A 27702-nucleotide genomic window follows, 5' to 3' on the forward strand; every position below is an offset into this window, starting at 1 on the left:
TGAATCTCAGTCAAAGAAATAGACATGACTAAATTAATTAATTTTGAGTGCTCAACAATATACATGTAAAATGATATTACTCATGACAATGAAAAATCATATTCGTTAATTACATATAAATTAATCAAATAAAACCACATTGCCCTGCTATATCTGATAAATCCATCTTAATAGGCTTATAAAACATTAGTTTATTAATGCAATTAATTGTAGATCCATCTTAATTAACTCTTATAGTACAGACTACAGGGTATTAATAATTATCATATAATTATTAGTTGTGATAAATCACAATGCCAACAAAATGGGTGCAATTTGAAGGCAAAATGGCAGTAAAGAGATCACCTCAAATCATATTTATGTACAGAAAGATTACAATGTCTGAATGTCTTCCTTCATATCTTCACTTGTATTTCCAGCTTTCTACACACTAATAAAAATGTACACAACTATGGCTGTCAAGAAACCAGTTGACTACCCACACCAACAAGCACACCCACAAGAAGAATGAAAATATAGAAGAAAATTGAACTATCAGCCCACCCAGCCATGCATTGCCTCACTAATTCAATCCACTCCATAATTAGCAAATCAATATACCATCAAGAAACAGGATTTTGTCCTTTCATATATCACTTCCTGCCTCCCAAAGAATAATACGGTTCTAATACCGAAATCCTATTCTCGTGCAGCTAACCGATTGCTACAAAACCCCCCCTTCTCGACCTCAATCTAAGCAGTGTATCGTCAAACCTACGAGCGTGTCAACACTGCCCATATGTGTTTCTGCCATATCTGAAACAGGCCTCCATCATTTATGTCTGTTATTTCCAGTCTGAGGATGAGATATGTAATGGTGTTGGGGGACTGGAACTTACCATACTTCCCAGCAGTTTAAGGAATGGGCAGCTTCTGCAGAGATCTGGGGAGGCCCATCACTATCAGTCTGTCACTGAAAACAATTTACAGTCCGGTCTAAACAAGTCTATGAGGACGCAATCCTTTTCCAAAGTGCGGTTGCATCAAGCGCACGTACAAACCATTCTTTGCCATTAGCGAGTCGTGGGTTCCTTCCTCTACAATCCGCCCACCGTTGAGTACAACAATGTTGTCGACATGCTTCATCATTGCTGCTCGGTGAGCAATCATAATGGTCGTCTTGTTTCCCATTATTAGAGTGTCGAGAGCCTCCTGAACCACCCTGCTCGACTCGGATTCAATGGATGAACTTGCTTCGTCCAGCAAGTAGACAGGTGCGTTCTTCAGAACGACACGAGCTATGGCTATTCTTTGTTTCTGTCCTGGAGTCAGATCCACACCCCTCATCCCAACATGAGTGTCATAACCATGAGGCAAACTGCTGATGAAATGATGAGCATTTGCTATTCTAGCTGCCTCTTTCACTTCAGCTTCGCTAGCATTGTGCCTTGCATATATGATGTTTTCCCGGATGGTGGTTGAGAATATGATTGGCTCCTGCTGAACAAGACCTAAGTGATTCCTCAGCCATCTCAAGTTGTATGATTTTAGATCTCGACCGTCTAGTAGAACCTGACCGGCTATTGGATCATAAAACCTTTCAATCAAAGAAATTATGGTGCTCTTTCCAGACCCTGAAACACCCACCACTGCTACAGTTTGTCCTCCATTGACTTTAAGGCTGAAATTGCTCAATACCAGGACTTCTGGCCTAGTTGGATAAGAGAAATCAACATGTTTTAACTCGATGGTTCCATAAACATTTGGAGGTTTCACTGCTGCGTTGTCATCTGGATCAATCTTGGGTACCCGATCAATTATTTCGAAAACTGATATCAGAGATTTTCTTCTTTTGAGGATATAGGGTGCCAAGCCAAAAGGCTCTACAAGGGCAAAAGTTGCAAAAGAAAACACTATATATTCCTTGATAGCCGTTGGCAGATTCATGCGCCTATGCTTCACAGAAAGAGCGGTGTACCAAAGGAGAAGAGCATTGCACCCAAAAAGCAGAAACTGTGATAAGCCAAACCCAAAACCAATTGCCATTCCCTGGAGGAAGCTCTTGTTGAATATCTTCCACAGCTGAAACCTATAGAGTTCCATCACCTTATTTCCAGCACAAAATGCTACAACCGTGTAGATATTTCTAACTGCATCCTCCAGGACCAGAGAAGCCTTCCTATGCATCTCCTGTATTCCCTTTGAAAACCCAGCAAGCCACAGTTTCTGCAAGTTGGTAAGCATGTTGTGATCAGCCTTTTTGCTCAAAGTTCAAAATTACAGTGCCCATCTCAATGCTAATAAATACAAGTAATTCACAATGCTAAAATCAATTCTGATTCATTAATTGAATGATTCCTACAGGAAACGGAAAGGGGCATCCTAAGTGTAGCAAAACATATTGCGTTGCAATGTCTTTAGGAATTGAAACAAACCTGTGCTACAGCAGAAATGGTGAGAACAGGCAGAGTTGCTAAAGCCACAAGTGCCAGCCGCCACTCCAGTGCCATACCAATAAGAACAGCAACAACTACAGCTGCACTGTCTTGTATGAATATAGAAAGACGATTGCTGAATGCAGCACGCACAAATGTAGCATCATTTGCCAATCGCATAGACAGGTTATCTGCACTATTTTCCTCATCATCAAACCATCCAACTTCATTTCGGAGCATTGCTGTTTATTTTACAGAAGAGCAGCAGTTAAGGTAAAACCATAAAGAATCCATAACACAATAAATGAACTTCAAGGAATCAAACCACAGGTTACAGACATCTAAATAAGGGTAAAACAAACAATATAAGCTAGAAAGGTTTAGTATAGGGGAAGTATTTACCAGAAAACATCATTCTCCGAACACGTTCTGTCATTTTCTCTCCCATTATACCAAAATAGAAGTGCTGCAGAAAGTTGGCAACTACAGTTACAATTCCCATGCAAGCAATGATTAAGCACCACTTGTCAACTTCATGTCGTATATGATGTTTCTCATGTGTATGATGCTTCTCATCAATTCTATAATAAGCTGTTACAATGAGTGCAATGGTGTAAGCAAGCAGAGGATTAAAAGAACCAAATATTGCTGCACCAGTGCTTCCTAAAACAGCATAAAGCCATTCAGTAAGGCTAAGTTCTACAAGCCTCCAGAAAGATGGTGGCTCTCGATGCTGCATATCCTTTGCTTCTCTTGTTTTCATAGGTTCATCATCATACTCACTAAGTGGTCGACTAAATGTCTGTGAATGAGAACGCTCATTCTTTGGATCAGATGTCAATAGTGGAGAGACAGGTGATTCGGGATCAGAAGTGGGTGTTTGTCGATGGGCAGATTGGACATCAATCTTGGGTAGCTCCGGTAGTCTCATTTCAAAGCTATCCTGCCTTTTCATAGATGGTTCTTTGTCTGTTCCATCTAAGGGCACACCATTTTCTGCTGTTTGCTCTGGTGGGGGACTCCGATTGTGAGGAGATTCTTGTGAGTTAAACGGAAGATCCGAGGCACAAAATGCATGGAGGCCAGAAGTCCTTTGAAGAGATGGAGACTTCATCATTCTAGGGGATGATGGTTCTTGGAAGCTGTGACTTGTAGGAGAATCTTTTTCAATTTGAAAAGCAGCAGCCTCCTGGTAGTTCCTCATTGGCATCCTGAATGAAGACAACAAATAGGCATATGATCAACTGTTTTAAAGCATTGGTTAAAATGGAACAGCAAGACATCACATCATCCACTACAGGATATTAAATTCATTTATGACAACAGAATAAAGTTTTGCAAGCCACACTAATCATTGCATAAAGTTTAAGCTAGAAAAATGCAGCACCTGCGCGGAAGCTTTGCAGCTTCTTCACATTTAAGAAGTTCAGCATAGAGGCCATCCAATGTTATCAATTCATCATGTGTTCCCATTTCAACCAGTTGACCTTCCTCCATTACGGCAATATAATCAGCATTCTTAATAAGACTAAGCCGTCTAGCTATGATGATAGTTGATCGCCCTAACATAAGGAGATCCAGAGCTTCCTGAACTGATCTTTCAGCTTCAAAATCAAGGCCACCAGTAACCTCATCAAGGAGGAGGATAGATGGATTTGAAAGCACAGCCCTAGCAACAGAAAGTTTTATCTTTTGCTCTTCTGTCAATGAGAGGCCAGCTCTTCCCACCTGCAATGGGCAAGAATTTCATAATAAGAACACTTAGTTGAATCTAAAAGTTAAAAGTACATGGACATCTTGCTATGCAAATATACCTGAGTGTCATATCCTTTGTCAAGTGAGCTAATAAATGAATGGGCATGTGCTATTTTAGCAGCTTCTTCAATCTGATCTAGAGAAGCATCCCTCCCATAAGCAATATTCTCTCTGATACTGAGACTTAGCAAGGCAGGTTCCTGGGTTACTAAACCAATTTGGCTTCTGAGCCATTCCAGCTTTAGATTTTTTATATTTTCCCCATCTAAAAGTACTTCTCCTGAACAAAATTTCAGAGGAAAAGAATAGAAACCATAAACATTTAGGAGGTAAAAGGAGAAAGCGATAAGGAATGAATGCATCATTACCAAGTAACAAATCAGAGAATGATACCTAATGTAGGATCATAAAACCGTTCCATAAGTGGAATAATGCTACTTTTACCAGAGCCATTTCTGCCAACAAGCGCTACTGCCTTCTTTGCTGGTACAGTGAGGTAAAATCCACTCAATATAGGAATTTCAGGTCGGGAGAGGTAGCTAAAGTACACATTCCGGAACTCGATGTTTCCTTGTACAGAAGCAAGAGTAATTCCTTCATTATTAACACTGGAGGATGAACGGCTTATCATCTCGAAAAGTCTATATGCAGCAATTCTCCCTTGTTCAAACGAATAGAAGTTTGTAGCTGCTTGATTTAACCCACTGTAAGAGAATAGAATTATATATTTCAAAAGTTAAAGTCAAAATAAAAAGGAAAACACAATGATAAGAAGTGAGAAAGTGATGCTTACAGGCCACTTAAGATAACAGCAAATAGGGCAGTAATAATTTCACCACCGTGAGCTTTTCCACTAGTAACCAGGAACCTTCCAACCCAAAGTTGCAAGGCACAAGAACAAATTGCAAGCCCATATGTAAAACCGAGTCCGAGTCCTTGGACAAGACTTATCAATATACCATACCTAAGTGTAGCTTGTAGAGACGTTGCATATGAATATTTTGCCAATGTTTCATTTGTAAATGCATATAATGTCCTAATATAAGAGACAGCCTGCAAATACATAAACAGATTTCCGCAAGCAGGATCATTAGCACTTGAGCATGACAACTAAGTATTTAGAAACCTACATTGACTAAGCATGACTGAGATACAAATAAAGTCCAGTCTTATTATGGAGTAGTAAATTTGGTAACACCTAAAAGTAGATAGTATATTTTTAAAACAATTTTGTTTTGGTACATCTTATGGGGGATTGGGGTGGTGGACTGGTGGGATTTGAAAGTCTACTTTCTGGAAAAGAATGTAGCTTACCACCACACTACAGCCCAAACCCCTAACGATGATTTTTTTTTTTTTAAAAGTTACAACATGAAGGCATATTACAGTTGATGAATATCTTGAAAAATGGGAAAATCAAAAATATTCTTTCAGCTTATTACCCATTTAATAGACGTCAATTAGCATTCTTAAATATATCTAAGCACAATTTTTAAACATCTAACCTGTTCAGCAATACTAGCAGCTTCAGCATAAGCATCTTGGATATTCTCTGCAAGTCTGTGTAGAAATATATTTGATATTCCTCCTGCTGCAACAATAAATGGGCCGGTTGCTAAAGTCAAAAGGGCTATTTGCCAACAGTTAACAATTCCAATCACAAGACCACTGAAAAATGTAGCCATATTATGAATATAATTCCCCACCTGAAATATTCGAGCCAAAGATGAGATCATTAAGAAATGTCCATAAAGAAGCCAAGGCAAAAAACAGTGAATAAGTCAGACTAAAGAAGTTGAGCATACTTTTTCACTTAAAGCTGATTGAATAAGCAGCACATCACTTAATACTTGGCTCACTATATCTCCGTTGTTTCCATATGTATCAAAGAAGCTCATGTCTTGGTTCAGTAATACTTGAACATATTTTGATCTTATTACAGCAGTTTGTCGCTCTCCAGTAAGAATCCAGCACGATACCTCTATCATAAAGAGACTATTTCAATAACTAACAGTTGCAACAACAAACTTGAAAAATTGTGTGTATTTGAAGAGAGAATGAAACTTAATCTTGGGCTTACCAATCCAACCAGCAACAAAAACTCCAGCAGCAATATAAACAATGGTCAAAGCAAGCTGTAGAAATTATATTTTTTGGTTAGTGATAGAAAATGCATAATAGACAACCAGAATAATCAATAGCATCTATAGTTAATAAACTTGGAAGAAAATAAAGGTGAAGCAAATAGACTCTGAAAATCATCAGGCCAAAAACAAGCTCCATCTGCCCTCTATTTGCCCCATTTCACAGACTGGGGAATGGGAGTAGTTGAGTACTACTTAATTTGTTCAATTTCATGGGCCATCATCTCACAAACAAAGCAAATGCAAATAAAAGTAGTGGCACTTCAGTTTTTGTTTCATATTTAGAATTTTTCTTCACCCAAGCCAACATAGATACACAACACACTAAAGGAGATTGTTGTGGAAATAAACATGCCATCAAGTTTGTGGTCTGGTAATCAGGCTGCCATTAATATCTCAAACAATCCTGTTTTCCATGAACATACAAAGCACATTGAAGTACACTTTCATGTTGTGTGAGAGAGAAGGTTCAACAAGGACTAATTCTACTTCATATGTAAGTAGTGGAGATCAACTAGTGGACCTTTTTACCCACCAAAAAAAAAAAACCTTAGTGTAGGGTTGAGTATATTTATAACAAGCTAGGCATGGTCAATATCTATGTTCTAGCTTAAGAGGAAGTATTAGAGATAGCCAATGGGCTGATTGGGGTTGTTTCCTCATTCCTCCCCTCCCTTCCATGCATATGTTTGTGGCTGTGCTTTCTTGTAAAGGTACACTAGTGGAAATACTGTAAAAGATAAAGCCTTCCTCTTTAAGTTTTTCATTACGCAATTGAAACTTCAGATCATTTTGCTTTCTTGAAGGTTATTATAATTCTATGCCAACAACTCCAAAGGCAGGGCACAAAAATATCCAATGAAATTTATGAGGTTTAGTATTATGAAACATTGATTTAAGTACAAATAAAATCCTGTTATAATATAAAACAAATACTTAAGCAGAGATTCTGGAGATATCAGGTCTTTTACCCAAAACAAACAAATAAATATATAAATACATAATGTACAAGCTCCCCTTCCTCATAATAAACGCAATAGACACAAAGAATGAAAACTAGGAACTATTCTGTAATTCCAAATATATAATGATTTTTATTTGTGTTGCAGAATTTTATTGATTCAAGAAGCATGCAACAGAAAACCATGGAAGACCAAAGTCAATAGAGCCCAAGTAGTAGAAGTCTAGAAGAAATTATTTGAGGAAAATAACATCAGAGCCCCTTCTGCTTTAGCATATTGTTTTCCAATAAAATTAAGCTAAATAGACCTATTTCTCCCCTCAGAAAATTCATTAAAGGAAACTCTATCTCTTTGAACTACCAACCTTAAGCTCTCTCAGGAGGGCAAAACCCAAAAGCAATTTTTCAATCATTTTTGCAACATTAGCAATGCAATATCAAGTAAGATGTACTTAATATGAGATTAAAATGATCAATTATGTTAATATAATCTAAGCCCTATCAATGCTAATCTTTCTAGGCAGTAGAGTTTTACTCAAAATAGAAATTACTATGGGTTATAGAACACAACTCAACTCCCCTAGATATTTCAATGTAAAAAAAAATTACAAAATCACTAATAAGACAAAACAAAAAAAAAAAAATAATAACACTAGGTACCTCAGTAAATCTGTGGAACAACTCATCAGGCGGCTCTGAACTGTGCTTTAGCAAGTGAATAATCTTAGCAAAGTAATGCAAGTAAATGACCAGAGCCGTGCCATGAGCAGCTGCGGCAAGCGACCCAATAGCCATGAGGAACCAATCGAGGCGGTCGGCACATGCAAACAGCTGCGAGAACGGCACGGCAGCCGGCGGGGGCTCAATCTCCTCAGTCTCAGCATCAATTTCCTCATCCATCTCAGCCGGGACCACATCGCCGCTAGCTTCCAAGTACGGCGAAGGTGATTCCGGCGGCTCCGACACCTCCGAAACAGGCGTCAACGGCTGTATGTGGGGCGGCGACCACCCAAACAACCCCCTTGATATCATCATCTTCGCGAGCTGAGCTGAATTCACTAACTATACAATTATATACACCATAAAAACACACCAAACTCCCAGAATAAGCCACTACCAAACCGCTAAACAATCCTCCGCATTTTCAGTTCACCGGCCGCCGGAAACTGAACCGGAACCGCACAAAATTCAGATCCGATGACCTTGGAGCTGTACTGAGCTTGAATTACACTACAACCTATCCTGATACCCGATCCCCGGAGACGAGTCTGGAGTGTATTGTAAAAGATAAGAAGGAAACGAGTCGACTCGGTGTTGACTCAGTCAGAGAAGGCGGAAAGAGAGAATAGAAATGGGTGGGAGTTGAGTTGAGTTGAGTTTGAGTTGACTCGGAAACCGAAGATTCTGATTTCTGAATGTTTGTTGGTGAGCCGTTTTGTTTATAAACTGGGAGCTAAACGACGGCGTATCGTATCGTCCGTCAGAGAGCTTTCCAGCTTGGAAAAAGGTACAAGTAGGTAGTAGCAGACATTTGATAGACAGCCGTTGATAGGGGCTTTTTGGTCATTTTAATCATGTCAATCACACGTTACACTCAAAAATAGCCAATCACAACGGTTGAAAACAAGCATGTATTTAGGCAAAGGAGTTGATTAATGGAGTTACTATACACTATGTAATTTTACTTTTTACTCCTTTACATAATCATGATAATCCATAATTAATTATTATAAAATATTAATTTTTTTTAATTCTTTTCAAGCCGTTCAATTAAACGATACGTGATAAATATATATATATATATATATTCTGAAAATTTTGGGGGCTCAATATGTTATTATATTATAAGTTTTATGATTAAGGGACATATCACATATATGATATGTGACCCAACAAATTATATTAATGTTTGTTTAAATTATTTAAATGATTTTAGTGTATAATTTTTAAAATTAATTTTTGATTATACTTAACTTTTTAGGATTTTGTCTGGTTGAAGCATGTTAGTATTCTAGACATGTCAATGTGGCGGACTTTAAAGCCTACCCCACCAAATGACAGGTTTCAATTGGCCTGTCCCACCAACTTGTTTTGAGAAAAATGGATAGTCAAGCAGTGATATGTATCAGTTAAGCGGCACATCATGTCTGCTAGGAGCTTAAGTAGACATGTTAGTATGATAGTAAGGTAGGCATAGATCGACACAACTTGGACTTCTTAGTCCAAGTAAATTTGACTTATGCTCCTCTCGACTATACCTAATTGGTCTGATATACTAAAATACAGTCTACTCTTATGTGTCTGAACCAGTGGGATTGCCCTATAATTTATTCCGTAATATTTTTTCCTTGAATCAATAAATGATAGAAACCCCACAAAGTACAAACAGTTATTAGTCATTAAACAAATGAACCACTATTCTCAATTGAAAAATGAAAATTTTATCGAATTAATAAACACATTATTTTCTTTTTTTTCTTTTTTTTTTCTTTTTTGGTTCGTGGTTTGATTTGAATGGGATTATTGAAGATCGGGGACAGTCCAGTAAAGAACACTACTGGCAGGGGGAAAAAAAGTTATGATTGTGGGGTTATGCTTTTTGGTGTGCCAGTGCATGTTATCTGTTCTTCATTTTCCCCAAACATGAATTTTCTTGGCTGTTGCCTTCTTTTTCTGTATATGGAAGATGATGTTGGGTCCCTCCTATGTGAATGGAATAAAATAAAATAAATAAAACAAAAACACAATGTAGTGGAAGGAAAAAGGAGCATGACTTTGCAGCAAGTGGAGACATCATGCGCATGTGGACTGCAACTTTCACTGTAGCTCCATTCTCCAATTATTCCCATTTTGTTTTTGTTGTTGTTTTTCGGCAGTAGTGGGCAGCAGCAAGTGTAAAAATATTATTCCCATTCTTCTCTTTTTTCGGCCAGTAGAGAGAAACATAGAGAGGCAGTGAGTTCGGCAGTTCAGCAGAGGAAGAAAAACTCATCTTTCTTCTTCCTCTTCTTTTGGCATTCGGCGGTTCATCAGTAGAAGGAACAAACTATTTTCTCCTTCATCTTTGGTGCAGTTTTGCCGTGCTATTTTGTCGTGGGTTTGCCTAGTTCTTGGGTACTATCTTCATCAAATATTTGAGGTCAGCTTGTATTTATTCCAGGCATCTCTTTGGATAATCTCGTAATATTTGTATTCATTTTACCTTGTTCGTGGTAGTTGAATATTTTGAGTACGAGATATTATTCCTTTTAGCCTGTGAATATTATAAGAATGTTTTGGCCTAGGAGTTGTTGTATTTGATGATTTGTGGATGTATGGCTCGTGTGGTAGCCTAAAACTTTGTACCCGAGATTTGTGATATAGTGGAAATTGTTGTTGTTGGTGGCCTGTGGTTTTCCCCGTGGTTTTGGGGTTTTCCACGTAAATCTTGTGTTTCTTGTGTTCATATTTATTTTTGGGCTATTGTGTATTATCTCGTATTTGTGTACCGTATCGGGTCTGTGATTTTGATTGGCACAGGAGGTGGGATTTTTCCCAACAGATGATAGGTTGAAGGTGGCATGCCATTGCCTCAAATCTCTATGCCCTACACCCATACCTACTTACAATTTCATTTTGGGAAACCAATATCTATTCCTACTTGCCTAGCTACATACATACAAGTACTATAAGTCAAGTAATCAAAACATTTTTAATTTAGGTATCAGGAAACTCGCAGTTACTATATGAAGATGTGCATTGAATAAATACCGTTCTTGTATAATAGTCTACGGACTACATAGGAGATATAAGTCGCACTAGGAAGACATTGTGCGACAAACTTGACCAAGAGAGTATTCACAAGAATCGAACTCGTGATCTTCAAGCCATTTTCTTACATATAAGATCATGTTTTAATACAACATTCTATTTAAGAGATTATTGTATTTTTAACTAGCTAGATTCGAGTAACTCTGATAGTTTACATGTACCAGAAATGTATCTATTACAACTATGTAGGTATATATGCATATATTGATACTCGTACAAACAATACCTAGTACAACTAGACATACCTATATATAATTTGTATCATGTACAATTCAATACTCATGCATATTATTAGCACTACCATACAGAGAAAATCTAAATTTATATTTGATCTAAAAATTTTGTAATATCAATTTTTAACTCGTTAATCTTTATTCTTTAAAGTATAAAGTTTTTTTTTTCTTTTTTGGTTTGAAAACTTTAAAGTATAAAGTATAAATTAAAAAGAATTGACTAAAATATTCCTAAGTAGAAATTTAACTTTTACCATTAGGTCAATAATCATTAGGTATATATAATGTTTGAAATAGTAATATCAATTGTTTAAGGGATGCGGCTGTTCAAGATTGGTTTGCTTGGGTTTCAATAAATTATTATTACTCAAATAATTTAAAGGTATCAAGGAATATAAATTAGGTTTCTAGTCACCCATTGACAGCCCCAAACCTCTTTGTTCTCTCTTCTTTCTTTTTTTATTTGGGGGTGGGGGTTTTGGGGGGTGGGTATTTGATTATATAAATTTTGATATTTGACTGCTAGAGGGACACTTGATTCAGGGAATGTGTTTTGAATGATTTGTCATTTTTTATAATCTCATGTTATCTAAAAAAAAAAAATGTGATAATGTAAATTAGAAATAAACTAGAAATTATTCTCGTAAATCACATGCCACTTAAAGAAATCTCATATTTTTGAACCAAATAACATCATATGACACTCTAATATGCATTTGATTTATGAAAAAGCACGTAGTCATTACCCAAATGTGCATTATGGGTGAAGTTTGCATTGTGGCATAACTAACAAATGACCACAAGAAAGTAAACTAACCTATAAAACTCAAATATTTATGTGGCAAAAAATTTATGTGATTTAGTCCGCATGAACTTATCTCACTGATTCAGCATGCAGTATTATACAATGAATTTTTATAGTAATGTTATTTAATTAACACTTGAATTCACCAACTAGCATGTAGTGTGATGGCATCTTAGTTACCATTTTAAATGAGTACGTGGTCATAGGTTCAAACTTTGGTGGTGGGGGCCGGGCTTAGATTCTTTGGGCTGAAAATTTTTGAGAAAGTATATAATAGTTATTACCTTGTAAAAAATTATGAATATTAAAAAAAAACACTTGAATTCAAAATTTTATTTTTAAAAAATCAAATTCTTTTCTCTTGGTCAATAAATAAATGGTTTAAAATTTTATATTTGTATATATGGTAAAATTTACCGTGTCAATTGGCACTAGCACCTCTTATACGGGGCAATCCAAAAAAAAATAAATTAAGGAACTTTTAGATTTATATCAAGTACTATTAAAACAATATTCCCACAATATATGATACGAACTCAAAGTATTTCTCATTCACTTTATAAATTGTACTCGGTGTTAGAAGTATCCATGCCGATCCCAACACCTTGTGTGTGTGTGTTTGATGAAAGCAAGAATAAATAGAGAAAACATGAAATGGCATAGGAGAGACGTGGCAATAATGAATTGATTTGATAATGACATATTATTGTCTTCTAATTATGTCAGTAATAATGAAATTTTGGATGCTTGGATTCAGAAGGCCAATGACAATGAATGCATCGCTATACAACACAATGTTCAATCGCTTTCGCCACAAAATTTAAAAATAAAATTTTAAAAATATTGATGTTATTGACATGCGAAAAATCAACAATGAAACTAAATAATTAGGATTGTGTCACCGGATTGGAGCCAATAAAGTCTCAAATCAAATTAATTTTTTAAAAATCACAATGAAAAAATTAGAAGCTTGATTTTTTTTTTTTAATTTTCTAAAAATGGTGTGCCATGGAGTCTATTTAGCGAGTATAGCTTTGGGTATTAATTAATTGATATTAGAGATGCTTTGGGCTATTTTGTAATTAAAAGAAGTGTTCTATTATTATTTTAAAAAAGACAATATTGGCCTATTTGGTAACATAGTTAGCTTATAGCCAATTTCGATTTATTTGACCATTATTAATTGTTTGACTTGGTTAAATAATCAATATGAGTGTCTGATTAATTAACTTTTTAATTTATCAAACACTTTTCTACAATCAGCTAATGTTGTCAATTAGTCAAACTCACTAACTCAATCAGCTAACACTTATTGCACAAAGCCAAATATTGTCCTCAATGTTCAAGTTCCATACAATGTAAGTAAGTGTTTGATCATTACAACACTCATGCCTTGTATACCAGTCATAACTGTCCCAGGAATCATCAATCCCATGTCTTGTGAGTGTGGTAGCATATTGACAGTGACATAGTCTTCTGGATTTGAAGCTAATTTTATGAACTGACTCTATGGCTTCGAACAAGTGTATCAAGACCCCTACCAGTCTTTTGGGTCTGAAACTAAATGTTCAAGCTTATTAACGAATTGACTCTCTGACTTTAAACAAGTGAATCAAGACCCCTACTAATTAACCCATCAAAAATATGTAGTAATATTAACTCTTTTTTTCATTAAAAAAAAATCTTTTATGTAAAAATAACTTGCTCAATAAATTTAAAAAATGAGCGATTAATAGAAATATAAATCAATTAAATTATTACCCTGAACACAAAAAGACACTGGGGTGCTGTAAGAGAGAAATCATTAAGACCACTCACGAAAAGCAAATGCCTTTTTTTCCTTTTTTTAATCTTTTTTTTTGGATATGGAAATTGGCAAATCAATGTCTGCTGCCAGTTCAACGCTCTCACTTTATTAAACAGCAGAGCCTCTGCCGAAGAGCCATTATTAGAAAAGCAGTGTTCCATGATTAAAAAACAAAGGTACTAGTGTACTACTGAATAAGCTCTCACTATTTCTACAAGAAAGCAAATAAATTATGAACATGAGTTAAAAGGAAAGTCACATCCCACATATAACTTTCAAAAATAGCAGCTCTAACCTACATTGTTGATGTATTTTGGCACATTCAATGAACCTTAATAAACTCGAAATCAAATCAGTCATGCAGTTGTGATTTGGAGATATGATTCTTGTACCTGGATTGTGTGTTCAATAAACTCGAAATCAAATCAGTCATGCAGTTATGATTTGGAGATATGATTCTTGTACCTGGATTGTGCGTTCAATTCTTGCCGACATCCTTCCTAGTACAATTTACCTCGTCAATGTGGTTCCACCCTCGGGCCGACATCCTTCCTAGTACAATTTACCTCGTCAATGTGGTTCCACCCTCGGGTACCAACTGTAGGAATTTCCCTCGTCACGCAAAAAAGAATCTGAGAATCTTTCGTTGTATGAAAGACTTCAAATGTATGAAAATACAACTTGGTTATACATTTCAGAAAGGCAAAAGGCTGCTTAGATTTACTTCAAGGATAAAAAGAACAGAGAATTAGTTCAGCAAATGAGAACAGATATTCCATATATCATGGGTTTCTAGACCCAACAACATAATTTCAAATGGAGAGAAAATAGAATGTATTGATGGGAGTTCATAATCTCCAAAGTAACATAGTAGAAGTTGACATAAAAGCTGATTAAACACCACTGAAATACTACCAGAACTATAAAAATACTAACACAAACAAAGGCGTAACAAAATTTTCAATCTAGCATCAGCCTTGGGCAAAAGAACAACATTGTGTTTAGATGATTCCAATCTTGTTTGCAACATCCAACGCATCAAAATCTGGAGTCAACCGAACATATGCCTTCTTGGTACCATCAGGCCTAGGATCAACAAAATGAGATCAAATAGTTAGTTATTCATTCAATGCAAAAAAAAAAAAAAAATTTAAAGTAAAGTAAATTCCAAGGATAAAAGTGGAGAGAAAAGTAAAATCATAGAAAATCCCCGGATATAAATTTATACCACCATGTAATTTCCTGCATCTTATCACATAACAAGGGATCTAGATGATCCTATTGTGAGTTTCACATGTATTTAGCTATTTATCTAGAATAAGTGTCATTCAATTAAGCTTACTGCATTGGTGGCTTGGTGCATGAAACACAAACACCAAAACAACCGAAAGAAGGGACAGTATAAACAACTATAACACCCATTACCTGATCAAAGTGTTGACTTTCTTTGTCTGAATGTCATACATTTTCTTAACAGCATCCTTAATTTTCTTTTTGTCAGCACGGATGTCAACAATAAAAACCAGGGTGTTGTTATCCTCAATCTTCTTCATTGCAGACTCAGTGGTCAAGGGATATTTAAGGATTTGGTAATGGTCCAACTTGTTCCTCGGTGGAGCACTGATACGGGGGTACTTGGGGTTCCTCTCCTTCTTCAATGTCCTGGGCCTGTGGAAGGTAACTTTGGTGCGGATCTTCTTCGCCTTCTTCTTGAAGGTAGTACCTTTCACAGCCTTGGCAGCCTTTGCGGCCTGAGCCTTTGGGTCAGCCTTTTTAGTACTATCAGCTGTTACAAAAATGGAAAACATAATTCAATAATTCAGTTCAATTCATATAGCAGGTCAAGCAACATCCTAATCCAAAAATTTGACAAAGAATGACATTAATGCTCTCTACAACCTACAGTTTACAAAAACATATGCATACAGTCACAAATAGCACTGCTTAACCTAGCATCTTATAATAAAGAGATAAAGTTCAATACAAATACTCAATAATAGCATGAATGCATAACATATTTTGATAGATTTCCAAAATAAAATAAACAATTCAATTTTTTTTAGGTAAAATGACAAATATTATATGAAAAGCCTAATACACTACATTCACTAATAGATGCTCTGAGCATATAAGTCACATGTAAAATGAAGTTTAAACAGCTCATAGTATTGTTAGTAAAACAAAATGCAGAAACAGCAGCAGAAGAAAATTACTACATCTTAAGATATATAGGCGTATATACATAAACAGGTGGACGCATACATAACAGATATCATCAGTAAAGCAATTCGAGTAGTAAATTCCAATCAAAAGCTGAAAAGACAAATTCAATCGAGCAACATACCTTTCGGAGCCATTGGAGTTGCTTCAAACACACCTTACCTAATGAATAAAAAAAAAAAAGAAGATGAAGATAATCAATTCTCAGCAGAAAACATAAACAATGTTCGTTAAGCGGAGATCTATGCTCATACACATTCAAAGACAGATATACATGCATATGAAGCGTCAAAATGGGAGAACAGAGCGTAGGGAGAGAAAGAACAAACCTAGCGGAAGACGAGCTGAAAACCAGGTTGCTGAAGAGGAGAGTAGGGTTTTGGAATGTATATATGTATCGAGTTTTAGGCATAAGGTATAAAATGGGCTGGAGCTTGGTATGGGCCTAGACTTGTGAAGTTAATTTTTAGTATGGGCCGATAAAAGGTCTTCACCGAAGGAAAGAAACACTACTACCATGCATATACATACAGACTATGTTTGGCAAACCTAACTGAAACAGTAGCTGAAAGTTGAAAAGTAACTGAAAACTGAAAAGATATAAGCTCGAAGCTGAAATATGAAGAGCTGTTAAGCTAGCTGTTATGCTTAAAAGTGTTTGGTAAAATTAACTTTTTGATAAGTTGATAAATGTAAAAATACTAAAAAGGACATCTTCATAAAAATTAAATAGTTTTAAATTTAAATAGGTTTGTTTACATATTAAAATATAAAATAATGAAATTAATATAATTTAATAAAATATAAAGTAAGAACATATATTTGAAAATATATAAAGTAAAACAAGATGTTTATAATTCATAAAATTAGTTCATACAAAAATTATTGTTCAAACATAAATATCAATTTAAAATTACAACGAAACATATTGAAGAAAAAATACCAAAAGAGTTTTAATTGGGAGGGATAAATGATGTCATTTATATAAAATAATAAAGATAAAGATGAAAAAAAAGTTAAGAAGCTACTAGTTTATTTTTGAAAAGCTACGGCTGTGTTTGGCAGAGCTTATTTAGGAGCTTATAGCTTATTTTAAGCTACTAATAAGCTATAAGCTTTGTTTGGTAATGTTTCTAAAATAAGTTAGTAGCTTAAAATAAGAGCTTATTTTTGAACGCTATCTAAGGTAGCGTTTCAAAATAAGCTAGTAGCTTCCTAACTTTTGTTCCATCTTTAACCTTATTATTTTAAAGAAATGACATCATTTACCCTTCCCAATTAAAACCTTTTTCGCTAAACCTTTTTGACTTTTTTCTCTTATGTTTGGTCGTAATTTCAATTTGACATTTGTGTTTGAACCTTGATTTTTGTATGAACTAATCTTATAAATTATAAACATTTTGTTTTACTTTATATGTTTTCAAATATATGTTCTTACTTTATATTTTATTAAAATATATTGATTTCACTATTTTATATTTTAATATATAAACAAACCTATTTAAAATTAAAACTACTGAAATTGTATGAAGATGTCCTTTTTAGTCTTTTTACGTTTATCAACATATCAAAAAGCTAATTTTACCAAACACTTTTAAGCATAACAGCTAGCTTAACAGCTCTTCAGATTTCAGCTTCGACAATTTAAAATAAATATCCAGATTTAGAGACCAAAAAGGCAATTAAACTTAAAGAGATAAGATGAAGCAAACTATAGGAGATGGTCATGGTTGCCTTAAATGGTTTTTTTTTTTTTGAATAAGGTTCAAATAGGTCACCGAACTACACACGAAACTGCAATTAGACCATCAACTAAAAAACAATGCAATTGGGTCCCTGAACTATACAAATTCATGCAAATTAACCAAAGTGACTTGTTGACTTGATCTTCCGGTTACCGACTTTTAAAATAATATTTTAAAATAATTTTAAATTAATTAATTAATTAAAATTAAAATTAAAAAAAAAACATGAACAAGTCAATTGGGTCCTTTTTAAAATTTTTAATTTTAATTTTAATTTTAATTAATTAATTAATTTAAAATTATTTTAAAATATTATTTTTAAAGTTGGTAACCGGAAGATCAAGTCAAACAAGTCACTTTGGGTTAATTTGTATGAATTTGTGTAGTTCAGGGACCCAATTGCATTGTTTTTGAGTTCAATGGCCTAATTGCAGTTTCGTGTGTAGTTCAGTGGCTTATTTGACCCTTATTCCTTTTTTTTTTAATTAAAAAAAATGTATGGCATGTTTCTTTTGAAAAATGTACACATCAACATCCCACGCCTCATATTTGATTAGTTATACCGGTAGATTACTAATTAGTGAACCAAATTACTAAGTGATGTTACATATTGTTTTTATACTAATTAAACCCTCAATAATTAATGAGCCCTAATAATATTTCAAACCTGCAATATATATACCAACCCATACCCCTTTTGTTTTTCATTATTTTCAACAACCATCAACCATTGATCATTTAAATTGACAAATAATATTAGTCCGTACATTTTCACATAAAATCTAGCCCGTATGAGAGTTTTATAATATGATTTAATCCCATCCATTGATCTAGACCAAATCAAGGGTCCATAATGAAGATATTCAAGAAAAACGCAGTGGCATTATGTTAATTATGTGTAAGTAATTTTTGTTGTCTTCCGGTGCATTTTTTCCTTCTTATAGTGCACATCTCTATTTCTTCGAGTGCACATTGTTGTCTCTTCTAGAGCACCCAATTCTTCCTTTTGAGTGCATATTGTTGTGCCTTCTAATGCACAATTTTAGACTAATATAGTAAGCAAATAGTAGTTTATAATTTGTTTTGAATCATAAATTCTAATTTGAGTTGAATCTTGTATTGCTCGTTTATGATTTGTGTGTGGAGATTTTACACCGAATTTAGTCTTTCAATAATTACTTCACATTTTTGTGCCTTTCCAGTGCATATTGTTGTGCCCAATACATATTTTTGAAGAGCGTAAGTGTCATATTTTTTTTAAAGAGTAGTTGACATTGAATGATTCACTGATTACTAATTTAAGATCGTAGGTTTCAAGTTTTTAATTTTTAATTTTATTTTCTTTTAAAGGGAAGTTGATCTTGAATGAATCAATGGATGAGATTTATCCACATTTTTTCACATGGGAACTCCTTATACTAAGCCTATATATATATATATATATATATATATATATATATATATATATATATATATATATATATATTTTTTTTTTTTTTTTTTTTTTAAGGGGCCAAAGAGGCACGGTGTCAGATGCTAAAAATGTAATATGTATGTGGTCTGACATGATGTTGTTTAGTTTCAATACAAGTCATTTAACCCTATGTGTGGTTAATGGTACTTTTCATTTTAAGGGTTCATACTAAATGCTTATTATTTTTTTTAAGGGTTGTGACAGGATGTTGTATAGTGTACTAAAATATTATGCTTTAAAAGAAATTCCCTTTATATCCTTTATTTTATTTTTATGTATTTATATATTTTGTTAAATACTTCTAAATAAGTTTTATATTATTAAATATAAATTATATCATTTTAAATATTTTATTAAAGCTATTAAAATAACACTAATATTGAATATATGTTAAATAAAAATTAAATTACCTAAAACATACTTTTAACAAAATTAAATGGTACCAAAATATTATTATTTATATTAAAAATTATATTGTATATTAAACTAATTAAATTCAAACTAATAACTTTTTAAATTTTGAAAATCAAAATTATTTTAGTGTAGAATAATATTTGGTGTAAAATTTAGTGTAATAGGTTGGAGATGAATAAAATTTGGTGTAAATTTTGTGTGTTTTGGGTTGGAGATATATACAAGGATAATTTGCATTTCAAATTTTGGGTTATAGTTACATGTACGTGGAATAACAAATTTTATGAAAACTTGTACACAACTAACTACAAGGAAATAACAAAATACAACTAACCATAGTTAACCACAATTAGTATTGTTTCTAATTTTGAAATCTCGACATCATGCCTCTACGTCCGATAGACGTTTTCTAACAGAAAAAATGGGGAGAAACATAGGAAATGTGTATGGCGTGTGGATTAATCCCATGGTGCAAAATGATGTCAATTTTTCCAAGCAAGCATTTCACCATTTTGGACTCAATTTCTAAATATAGTGGAAGACTATACTACAAATGGCTTACTTCACCAAATGGAGAACAAAACTTCATTGATTGGCCTACCAAAGGCTTCAAAGTCAAGACATAGCATCTTCAACTTGAATTTAAACTAACTAGAGATTGAATTCAAGCTTAGCATGCAGTCTTTCTATTACTTGGAATTGACTATCAACCACCTCATCTAGTTTTTTCTTCTACTCATAATTTTACCATACCAGGACTAGAAGACATGTAGCTTGATAACTTAATTTATGTTTGTGTGTAGTTGTTTTTATAATTATCACGCGATTTAACGTTATAATTATGTATGTAAACTAAATTTTATGATATAATTTAGTTTGTAACCACAATATAAGTAGCAGATACTTACAATAATTTATTGTTTGTGGTTTGATATACTTCTAATTCAATAGTTACGTAAGAGTCTATCATTATATATTGAAACTATTGACCCCTAAATGCTAAGAGCGCTTTTAGTGCTACTTGTTTCATTTACCAACTTCAACAAAATTGAAGTCTTTATATTTGAATAACAAGCAATAGCAATCTATATTTGCAATATATTCTCTAGGAAGCCAATTTCTATGTAGATCGTATGGTCACGCAATTCAAACACCTAGATTGGGGAGTGCATATATTGGAAGCCCTCTCGAGAGACTACAAGTTGTTGCTTTCCGCAAACATTATTGGAGTTGTCTAGTCTAAATTTAACTGCCACATTGTGCTAATCCTCTAAAATTAAAAGGCATAGGTGTAATACTTACTATGGATCTAGAATTAATGGTTGAGGACTTGAGGGAAATCAATTTGGGGCATGTAAATGGGTCTGAAATCATAAAGCTGTGCCTCTGCTTGGGCTTTGGATTGAACTTATAAGTCAGGGGTTTAAACTATGCAGTTACCCATTTATAATCCCATCTAGCTAAAGCTGGTGTGGAGAATCTTGTTTTATTTATTTCTGTTTGGATACAGGTAATGAAAATAATAAGATCTGGGACTACATTTATTATTTATTTAGCATCAAATTATACCCAAAGTCGTAGTACAAGCTTGAAACTTGAAAGTGTCTCCTACAGTTGGGTATACTGAGAACAAATCTGACAAAAATTATACCCAAAGTCGATACCCAGTAAGGTAATTAACAGATTTATAAGTTATGGCTTGACAAAGTGGAGCTGCAGACCAAAATCTCTCTATCTCTCTCTAGGAAAACAGGGACAGTGATACAACAAATGGAATAAAGAAGAGATACTACGAGTATATTCAATCAAAACAGGATAATTCTATCACAAATTCTGGGTAAAATAGGATAAAAAAGAAACCTTGGGAGCTGCTAGAAGTTGAAGGTAGTTTTGGTTAGGGGTGGAGTGGGTTTTGTTGTCCCACATCGGATAAGCAGGGGAAGTTGATGGAAGAAATAGAGTATAAAGGGTTGGTGAGGTTGTACAGAAAAACTCGCCTTAAACTAATGAGTAAGGAAAACAAAGCGAGCGGTGAGAGCCGTTTGCCGCGCCCACTCCAGTAAGTGGTGCAAGAATTTATGGAGGGGTGATAGGCTGGCCGGGCGTAGACGCTGCTTACTTTGCAGAACTCGCTTGCGCGGGCCTCCCAACCACCACCCACTGATTTTTAGTCTTGAAAGCTTTTATTCTCTTTATTTATATATATATATTACCCCTCGTTGTCAATATTATTTAACTCGTTTTTATGTAATATAAGTGATTTTAAATGTTGAATTTGAATATTTATAAATTACTGTTTTCATCGTTTTCTTGCTTAATTTCCATTTTCAGGGATATTTTTTGAATGTTCATTGGTTTACTTTGGTGCGTGAAATGATTTATGCAATCGATGTGGGATGGAATTGAGGGCCCAATCCAATAATCCAACGCCGCGAACTTTGGGCTTCATGTTTCTTGTTTATGTTTTGCCTTCTGTCAACAGATGTTTCCACTGCCCCACAACGAATGACTGAATTTAAGAATTAAGAGAGTGCAGAGCGAATTACATCAGATTTGAGATAAATTTACCTTCAATTTGTTAAAATTGAATTTGAAAATTTTTATCCGCGTTTACATCTATTAATGGTGTAGATCCAATCAAGTATGATCTGCTAATCACGGATTTGGTGGATTAAATGCATATATGATAACAATCTTTAAGTTTAAAAAGTAAATTAAAGAGTTGATTTCATGTTTTGTTATAAACTTATGTCATTCCACACACTTATGTCATTCCACACACACATAACACATATATAAACAAGGAACCAAATGAGAACATGCACCCATGAGAGAAATAGGAACTCAACGCAATTGCTCATCTTTATAGATCTAACAGATAAAGTCCAAGTAAAATGCATTAAAAGTACAACAAATAATGTCACAACGAGCAACAATATTTAGTGCACGTAACGTTATCATTAATTAGTTTAGGGCACGTAACTTTGAATTTTAAATTTTTAGTATTTCAAATTTTAATTATATATAATATATGACTCGCGAGCGGCTCGTCGAGCAACGTGACAGGATAATTGGGTATCAGCACCCCACCTGAATCATCAGCACTGACCCGAAGGCAACAAACGATCACCCGTTACACAAAGACGACACATTGATGGGATGATAATTACTCCAACGGCTTTCTATTATCACGACTCAACAGTCAATGCAGCTCACCATTACTAGCACTCTGTTACACTCACTAGAGAAAGAGCCATTGCAGTCATATTATAAGTAGCGGATTTGTGGTTGAGGATGGGGACTTTGATTTATGATACACAACACTACTATAGTGTACTCAAATCACTCACTCTCACTAAGTACACAAATCTACATTGTGGCATTGTTACTCACTTGTCTATTGTACTAAAACATTTGTACTCAAACTATTCTTACTTACTTATCAATATTACTCCAGTAACCATTATTGCCGTCACCACGAACCTAAGATATTAGAGCTTGAACTTGACTCGATTGTTACACGAGCCGCTCGAGCTCGAATTTGACCGAACGGTTTGCGAGCCGCTTGCTCATTTACTCCAAGTTGCGCTTAACAAATAATTAATGAAATGTTGATCTGTTTAGATATATAAAATTTGTTATAATCGTCTAGCCATAATCGCATATTAGCTATTATCAATGCCTGATTTCTGTTGAATCAAAATTTTTTTAAACGCTTTTGGATTTAATGAAAATGACTCTAAGCTATCGTCTTTGGGGTTGGGGCTCGCTGTAAAACATCTGTGTGGTTTGCAGGTTACGGTCAAAATCTGCTCCAGAACGGAAGCAAAATGGAATTACCGGCGACGGGGATTTCATCGGGACGGTAAAGAATTTCTACAGCCTTTAACCTCCATTTAGGACCATTAGTGCATTCAATTTGTCGCTTTCTCGTCGAATTGTTCTGTTCAGCAGTACATATTTTCTTAACGCTATGATTGTTGCTGATATACACTGTCTATGAATGGACATATCTCTGTTATCTTTTTGTGTGTAATCTTCAATAATTCATCGATAAACCAACCGTAACTTTGTGTGGTAGGGAGTTCATTCTCATGCCAGGTCTTCGAATGTTAGCTGTCCATTTGGGGGCTTCAAAAGCATTTATAATCAGAAATTATAAGAATATTTGGTTAAATTTTCATATTTTGTGTGAACTTAAACAAAGATTGGGGATTTCTGGAGCCATTTGATCTTGAAATAATTGGCCTGAGGAATCAAATCGTGTTTTTCCATCAACATTGCGTCACTCTTGTTCGTGTTGAAGCATCGCTTTCTTCATTTCCAATTATAGGCAGAACTGGGTCCAGCTTGGTAATTGTAATCACTTGTAATTTTTGCTAATTTTAGCCTCCCAGAATCAAGGATTCGGTGTCATTAGTACATTAGAAATTGATCCTTTGGCCTGTGGGGTAATGGCTAATTAAGGGATATCATATCTTATACATGCTCCTTCCTGTTTTATAAATAACCATTTGCTGTGATAAGGTTGTTCTCTAAGGGTATGCCAGTCACCATTCTATTTTTTTGATGTTGGAATCAGACGAATATGCAAAATTTGTGTTTGCACTTGCCATCAATTGAACTCATGCTTGTGTCATTTTCTGTCTCACAATCGATGTTGAAAGTATTGTATGGAGTAAGAAACTGAAGTTTTCCGTCCATAACATTAACCAATCACCTTTTGGTACGTGTGTAGTTGGATTACAACTCTAATGCAACCACGACCATTGATAGTTGTTGACCTGGCAAGGAAGTTGGAATATTTGGTCATGGTCACGTGCCTGTGTGTAATGTGTTCCTCTGCTTTGCGTGGGGTTCACATGCTACCTTTTATTTATTTATTTTCCTTTTTTCCTGATAAGTAGCTCATGCTTCTTACTCCTATGCTGATAGCTTTTGGATCTCTTTGGAAGATTTCTGGTTTAAACCGGTAGGTTGAATTCAGGAACAGTACAAACCTCGCAAGAACCACACATAGCATATTGCCCATATCCTCTTATAGGTTCTTCTGGATGACTGGATGTGTATGTTATTAACGATAAGAGAAATCATCCAGCAGAATCCCTTCTATAACTTTCCATGGCCTCAATTATGTGGGCTAGATAAGGATAAACATTTTGATGAAATATCTTGAGCGAGAAACGTTTTATTTTTGTTTGGATGTCTAGTTGCATGCTAGTTGGTATAATGTGCCAGTACTGTCTGTTTGCTTATAATCATATATAAGAGGGACTGTGTCAGAAACACTAAAAGGGACAATTAAAAAAACAGCTCACTGATCATAATATGATTCATATGCATATATTAGTAACTGTAACTTGAAAAAATCAATACTATTTTTCACAGCTGTGATCACACATCATTCTTTTATTAAAAGTTGGTTAGATCAATTGTACCCTAAAAAAGCTCCATATTACAAATGTCATTCTTCTTTCATATGCAGGCATTAAAAGCAGGTTAACCAATTGAAAGGTAGGCTCGAGCTTAGGGTTTCCAGTCAAAGAAGAAGCTGATCATATGGTTGTGATCATTGAGATGTATGTTTAGTTATCAAACAACCAAGTAATGGTCCAAAAGGTAAACCAAGGACTTGCGCTGCTAGTTCACTTGATTGAAACAGGGAGATGCAAGCCAAAGTATTGGCAGTAAAATCCTGAAACAGAATTAGTATCTCCACTCGGCCTGGCTTTTCTAGTGAAGGGGAGAGATATAGATGCTTTGTCATAGTTCATGATGAGCATATTAAAGAATTTACACTACCTTGCAATTGTTGTGGGTCAGTGGTTACTCTTATGCTGATTGCTAATCATATCCTTCCAAACAACATTGTGCCTGTCCTTGTACAGAAGCATAATTTTTTAAGGAAATTAAGCGAGGTACAAGTTTGCCCTAGTATATTTGATCAATTGGCCACATGTTTCCAGGTGATTGGTAGATGGTTGCTGAGTAGATAATTTGCTTCAATAGGGGTATGCCATCTGGGAAATTTGGGGTTGTCCATTTTATACAATTGCTACATAGGGGCATTAGGGGGGACCCATTCATCACGTGGAGGTGGCTGCCTATGGACAATGCAATAAGACAAATAAATAGTCATTTACAAATCTCCTCTAATCCCCTCTCCACCAATTATCAGCAATCTCCCACGTGGGAGTCCTTACCCCACTCCACCATTAAGTCTCCTTTCCTACAGTATATAGCTACTCCTTTCTCAATTCATGATCTCTTACTACCCAATACTCTTTCTGAACTTGTCTCCCATATTCTATTGTTTCTTCAACTAATATTTGCGACAATCTGTCATCTATAGTTAATATGGGGGATTCATCTGCTTCATATATACATATGGTAATTGAAACGGATGAGTAGCTTCGATTTCTGACCATTACTGAATGTTGATCAACTTATCTTCATGGTTATGCTACCTTGATTTTCTGATTGTTTCTAACTGTAAAAACATGTGCTCAAGGCTCTTTAGTCATTATTTTGAGTGATATTTCCTGAGAGTCTCTTACTTTTTTTGTTTGTTATGATCTTTGAACTTGTAATCTCATCCAGGTGCAGCACCTGATAGAGAAGTGCCTGATCTTCCACATGAACAAAGAAGAGTGCATGGAAGCTCTCTCTAAGCATGCGAACATCGAACCAGTCATAACTGCAACTGGTGAGTGTTGTGCATACCTTTTCCAATCATCTTTTGTTCTGAACAGTTGATATCATATGCATGCATGCAGAAAAAACCTTTAAATAAACCCTCAAAGGGCATAATCCTGTAAAAGGTGTGTTTTTAACAATGAACTCGTGTCTGTATAACTGGGTCACGGGGCTATTCAGAAAACTAGGGTAGTTAACTAAGAGAAAATTTGGTTGGCACTGCATAGCTAATGGTTTCCTGGTCTTAGATGTGAGTTTTAGAAAACTTCCTAGTCACTTCATGTTACGGGCAAATAAAATAAGCATTAGGAAGCAGGTTCTTATGCAAAAGCAACAGTAACAGTGTTAATACAACAGAGCTGTCTAATAATGATGGCCTGAATCAACAATTGATTCCTGCAGTGTGGAACGAGTTAGAGAAAGAGAACCCAGAATTCTTTGCTGCATACGCTCAATCCCAGACGAAAGACAACCGAATGTCGGAAGCAGAGACGAGCGCAATGATCCAGAAAATGATTTCAGATCACGATGCTAACAAAGATTCTGACAACGATCCCTCAAAGGGTTTAGGCAAGTAATATAGCATTCGAAAACGATCTAACCTTTTGAGTTCTGGTTGGCAGGAAGCTTATAAACCATCCTTCACTCCCAGCCAATCTCAAGGAGAATATATTTACACTGTGGTCCCTCCATGAGAGTACTGGTGGTCCATGCAGTTCCTAATTAACATATGCTGTATCCTAAAGTGGGGAGATTGCCACTATGCCCACAATAGCTCTGATATGATCACAGAAACCTGTGCTGAAATCTTTGAGAACGACAAGTTACAGAAGCCGGTAGCCTGGTAAGCATATGTGGACGCACCGGGATTCAGGGAATCGCCATGTGTTCTTTGCTGTGAATTAAAATTTGGCTCCACCACTCTCTTTTAGCTCTGTACAACATTTTGTATGGCACTGTTTCTGTTATATGTATTAATACAAAAATTCTTGTATAATACTTCTCTATTTCACATTGCAATCATTCACCTTTCCGAAACCCACAATCACTACTCTAAGGGTGTGCACTGAGTAACTCTTGTCTTGTGACCCTGCCGTCATATGAAAGTTAGTTAAACTTGTAGCATTGTGATTACCAAATTAACTGTATGAGCAATTCCTTATTGCATTAACTCTTAGAGTGATTAATTATGAGTGTTATTGGATTCTTATTGTTATGGTTGAT

At 35.0% G+C, this 27702-nt stretch overlaps 3 protein-coding genes, 1 long non-coding RNA gene and 1 other non-coding gene across 7 annotated transcripts; 3 read left to right on the forward strand and 2 right to left on the reverse strand.

Moving 5' to 3' along the window:
- Positions 1-327: 327 nt before the first annotated feature.
- LOC116011908 (ABC transporter B family member 20-like) lies at positions 328-8702 on the reverse strand. Its single transcript, XM_031251338.1, has 11 exons — positions 7935-8702; positions 6250-6304; positions 5975-6150; positions 5675-5875; positions 4963-5222; positions 4563-4873; positions 4229-4449; positions 3802-4142; positions 2817-3625; positions 2415-2656; positions 328-2205 (listed from the first exon to the last, which is right to left on the reverse strand). The coding sequence occupies exons 1-11, from the start codon at positions 8307-8309 to the stop codon at positions 976-978; spliced, it is 4221 nt and encodes a 1406-aa protein (XP_031107198.1). The 5' UTR covers positions 8310-8702; the 3' UTR covers positions 328-975.
- A 5975-nt stretch (positions 8703-14677) lies between these two features.
- LOC116011852 (60S ribosomal protein L23a-like) lies at positions 14678-16559 on the reverse strand. Its single transcript, XM_031251268.1, has 4 exons — positions 16479-16559; positions 16274-16311; positions 15355-15715; positions 14678-15015 (listed from the first exon to the last, which is right to left on the reverse strand). Exons 2-4 carry the CDS (start codon positions 16284-16286, stop codon positions 14931-14933), a joined length of 459 nt encoding a protein of 152 aa, XP_031107128.1. The 5' UTR covers positions 16287-16311; positions 16479-16559; the 3' UTR covers positions 14678-14930.
- Positions 16560-21775: 5216 nt separating this feature from the next.
- LOC116014535 lies at positions 21776-21930 on the forward strand. Its single transcript, XR_004097406.1, has one exon. It is a non-coding gene; the product is annotated as a U12 minor spliceosomal RNA (small nuclear RNA).
- On the forward strand, positions 21787-22399 carry LOC116011674. Its single transcript, XR_004097077.1, has 2 exons — positions 21787-21841; positions 22114-22399. It is a non-coding gene; the product is annotated as an uncharacterized LOC116011674 (long non-coding RNA).
- A 1098-nt stretch (positions 22400-23497) lies between these two features.
- Positions 23498-27472, forward strand: LOC116012506. 3 transcript variants are annotated; one of them, XM_031252056.1, is made up of 4 exons: positions 23498-23647; positions 25268-26172; positions 26383-26488; positions 26881-27472. In XM_031252056.1, the coding sequence occupies exons 2-4, from the start codon at positions 26140-26142 to the stop codon at positions 27054-27056; spliced, it is 315 nt and encodes a 104-aa protein (XP_031107916.1). In that variant the 5' UTR covers positions 23498-23647; positions 25268-26139; the 3' UTR covers positions 27057-27472. The 3 variants fall into 3 exon arrangements, with proteins under 3 accessions (XP_031107916.1, XP_031107918.1, XP_031107919.1); XM_031252058.1 differs by having other exon boundaries at positions 25268-25401; XM_031252059.1 differs by lacking the exon at positions 23498-23647 and adding an exon at positions 23876-24135 and having other exon boundaries at positions 25268-25401.
- The last annotated feature ends 230 nt before the right edge of the window (positions 27473-27702 follow it).

The sequence above is a fragment of the Ipomoea triloba genome, chromosome 3, assembly GCF_003576645.1.
Source record: "Ipomoea triloba cultivar NCNSP0323 chromosome 3, ASM357664v1".
Classification (NCBI taxonomy): domain Eukaryota; kingdom Viridiplantae; phylum Streptophyta; class Magnoliopsida; order Solanales; family Convolvulaceae; genus Ipomoea; species Ipomoea triloba.

Bases quoted from the DNA above. Each gene is read 5' to 3' on its own strand.
- LOC116012506 (XM_031252056.1), top strand. From the start codon at position 26,140: ATGGGGGATTCATCTGCTTCATATATACATATG. The intron at 26,173-26,382 runs GTAATTGAAACG...AATCTCATCCAG, and splicing joins CTGCTTCATATATACATATG to GTGCAGCACCTGATAGAGAA. The intron at 26,489-26,880 runs GTGAGTGTTGTG...TGATTCCTGCAG, and splicing joins ACCAGTCATAACTGCAACTG to TGTGGAACGAGTTAGAGAAA.
- LOC116011852 (XM_031251268.1), bottom strand. The intron at 15,016-15,354 runs GTAATGGGTGTT...TGTTGATCCTAG, and splicing joins AAAGTCAACACTTTGATCAG to GCCTGATGGTACCAAGAAGG.
- LOC116011908 (XM_031251338.1), bottom strand. From the start codon at position 8,309: ATGATGATATCAAGGGGGTTGTTTGGGTGGTCGCCGCCCCACATACAG. The intron at 4,143-4,228 runs GTATATTTGCAT...TGCCCATTGCAG, and splicing joins ACAAAGGATATGACACTCAG to GTGGGAAGAGCTGGCCTCTC. The intron at 2,206-2,414 runs GTTTGTTTCAAT...ACCAACTTGCAG, and splicing joins CCATTTCTGCTGTAGCACAG to AAACTGTGGCTTGCTGGGTT.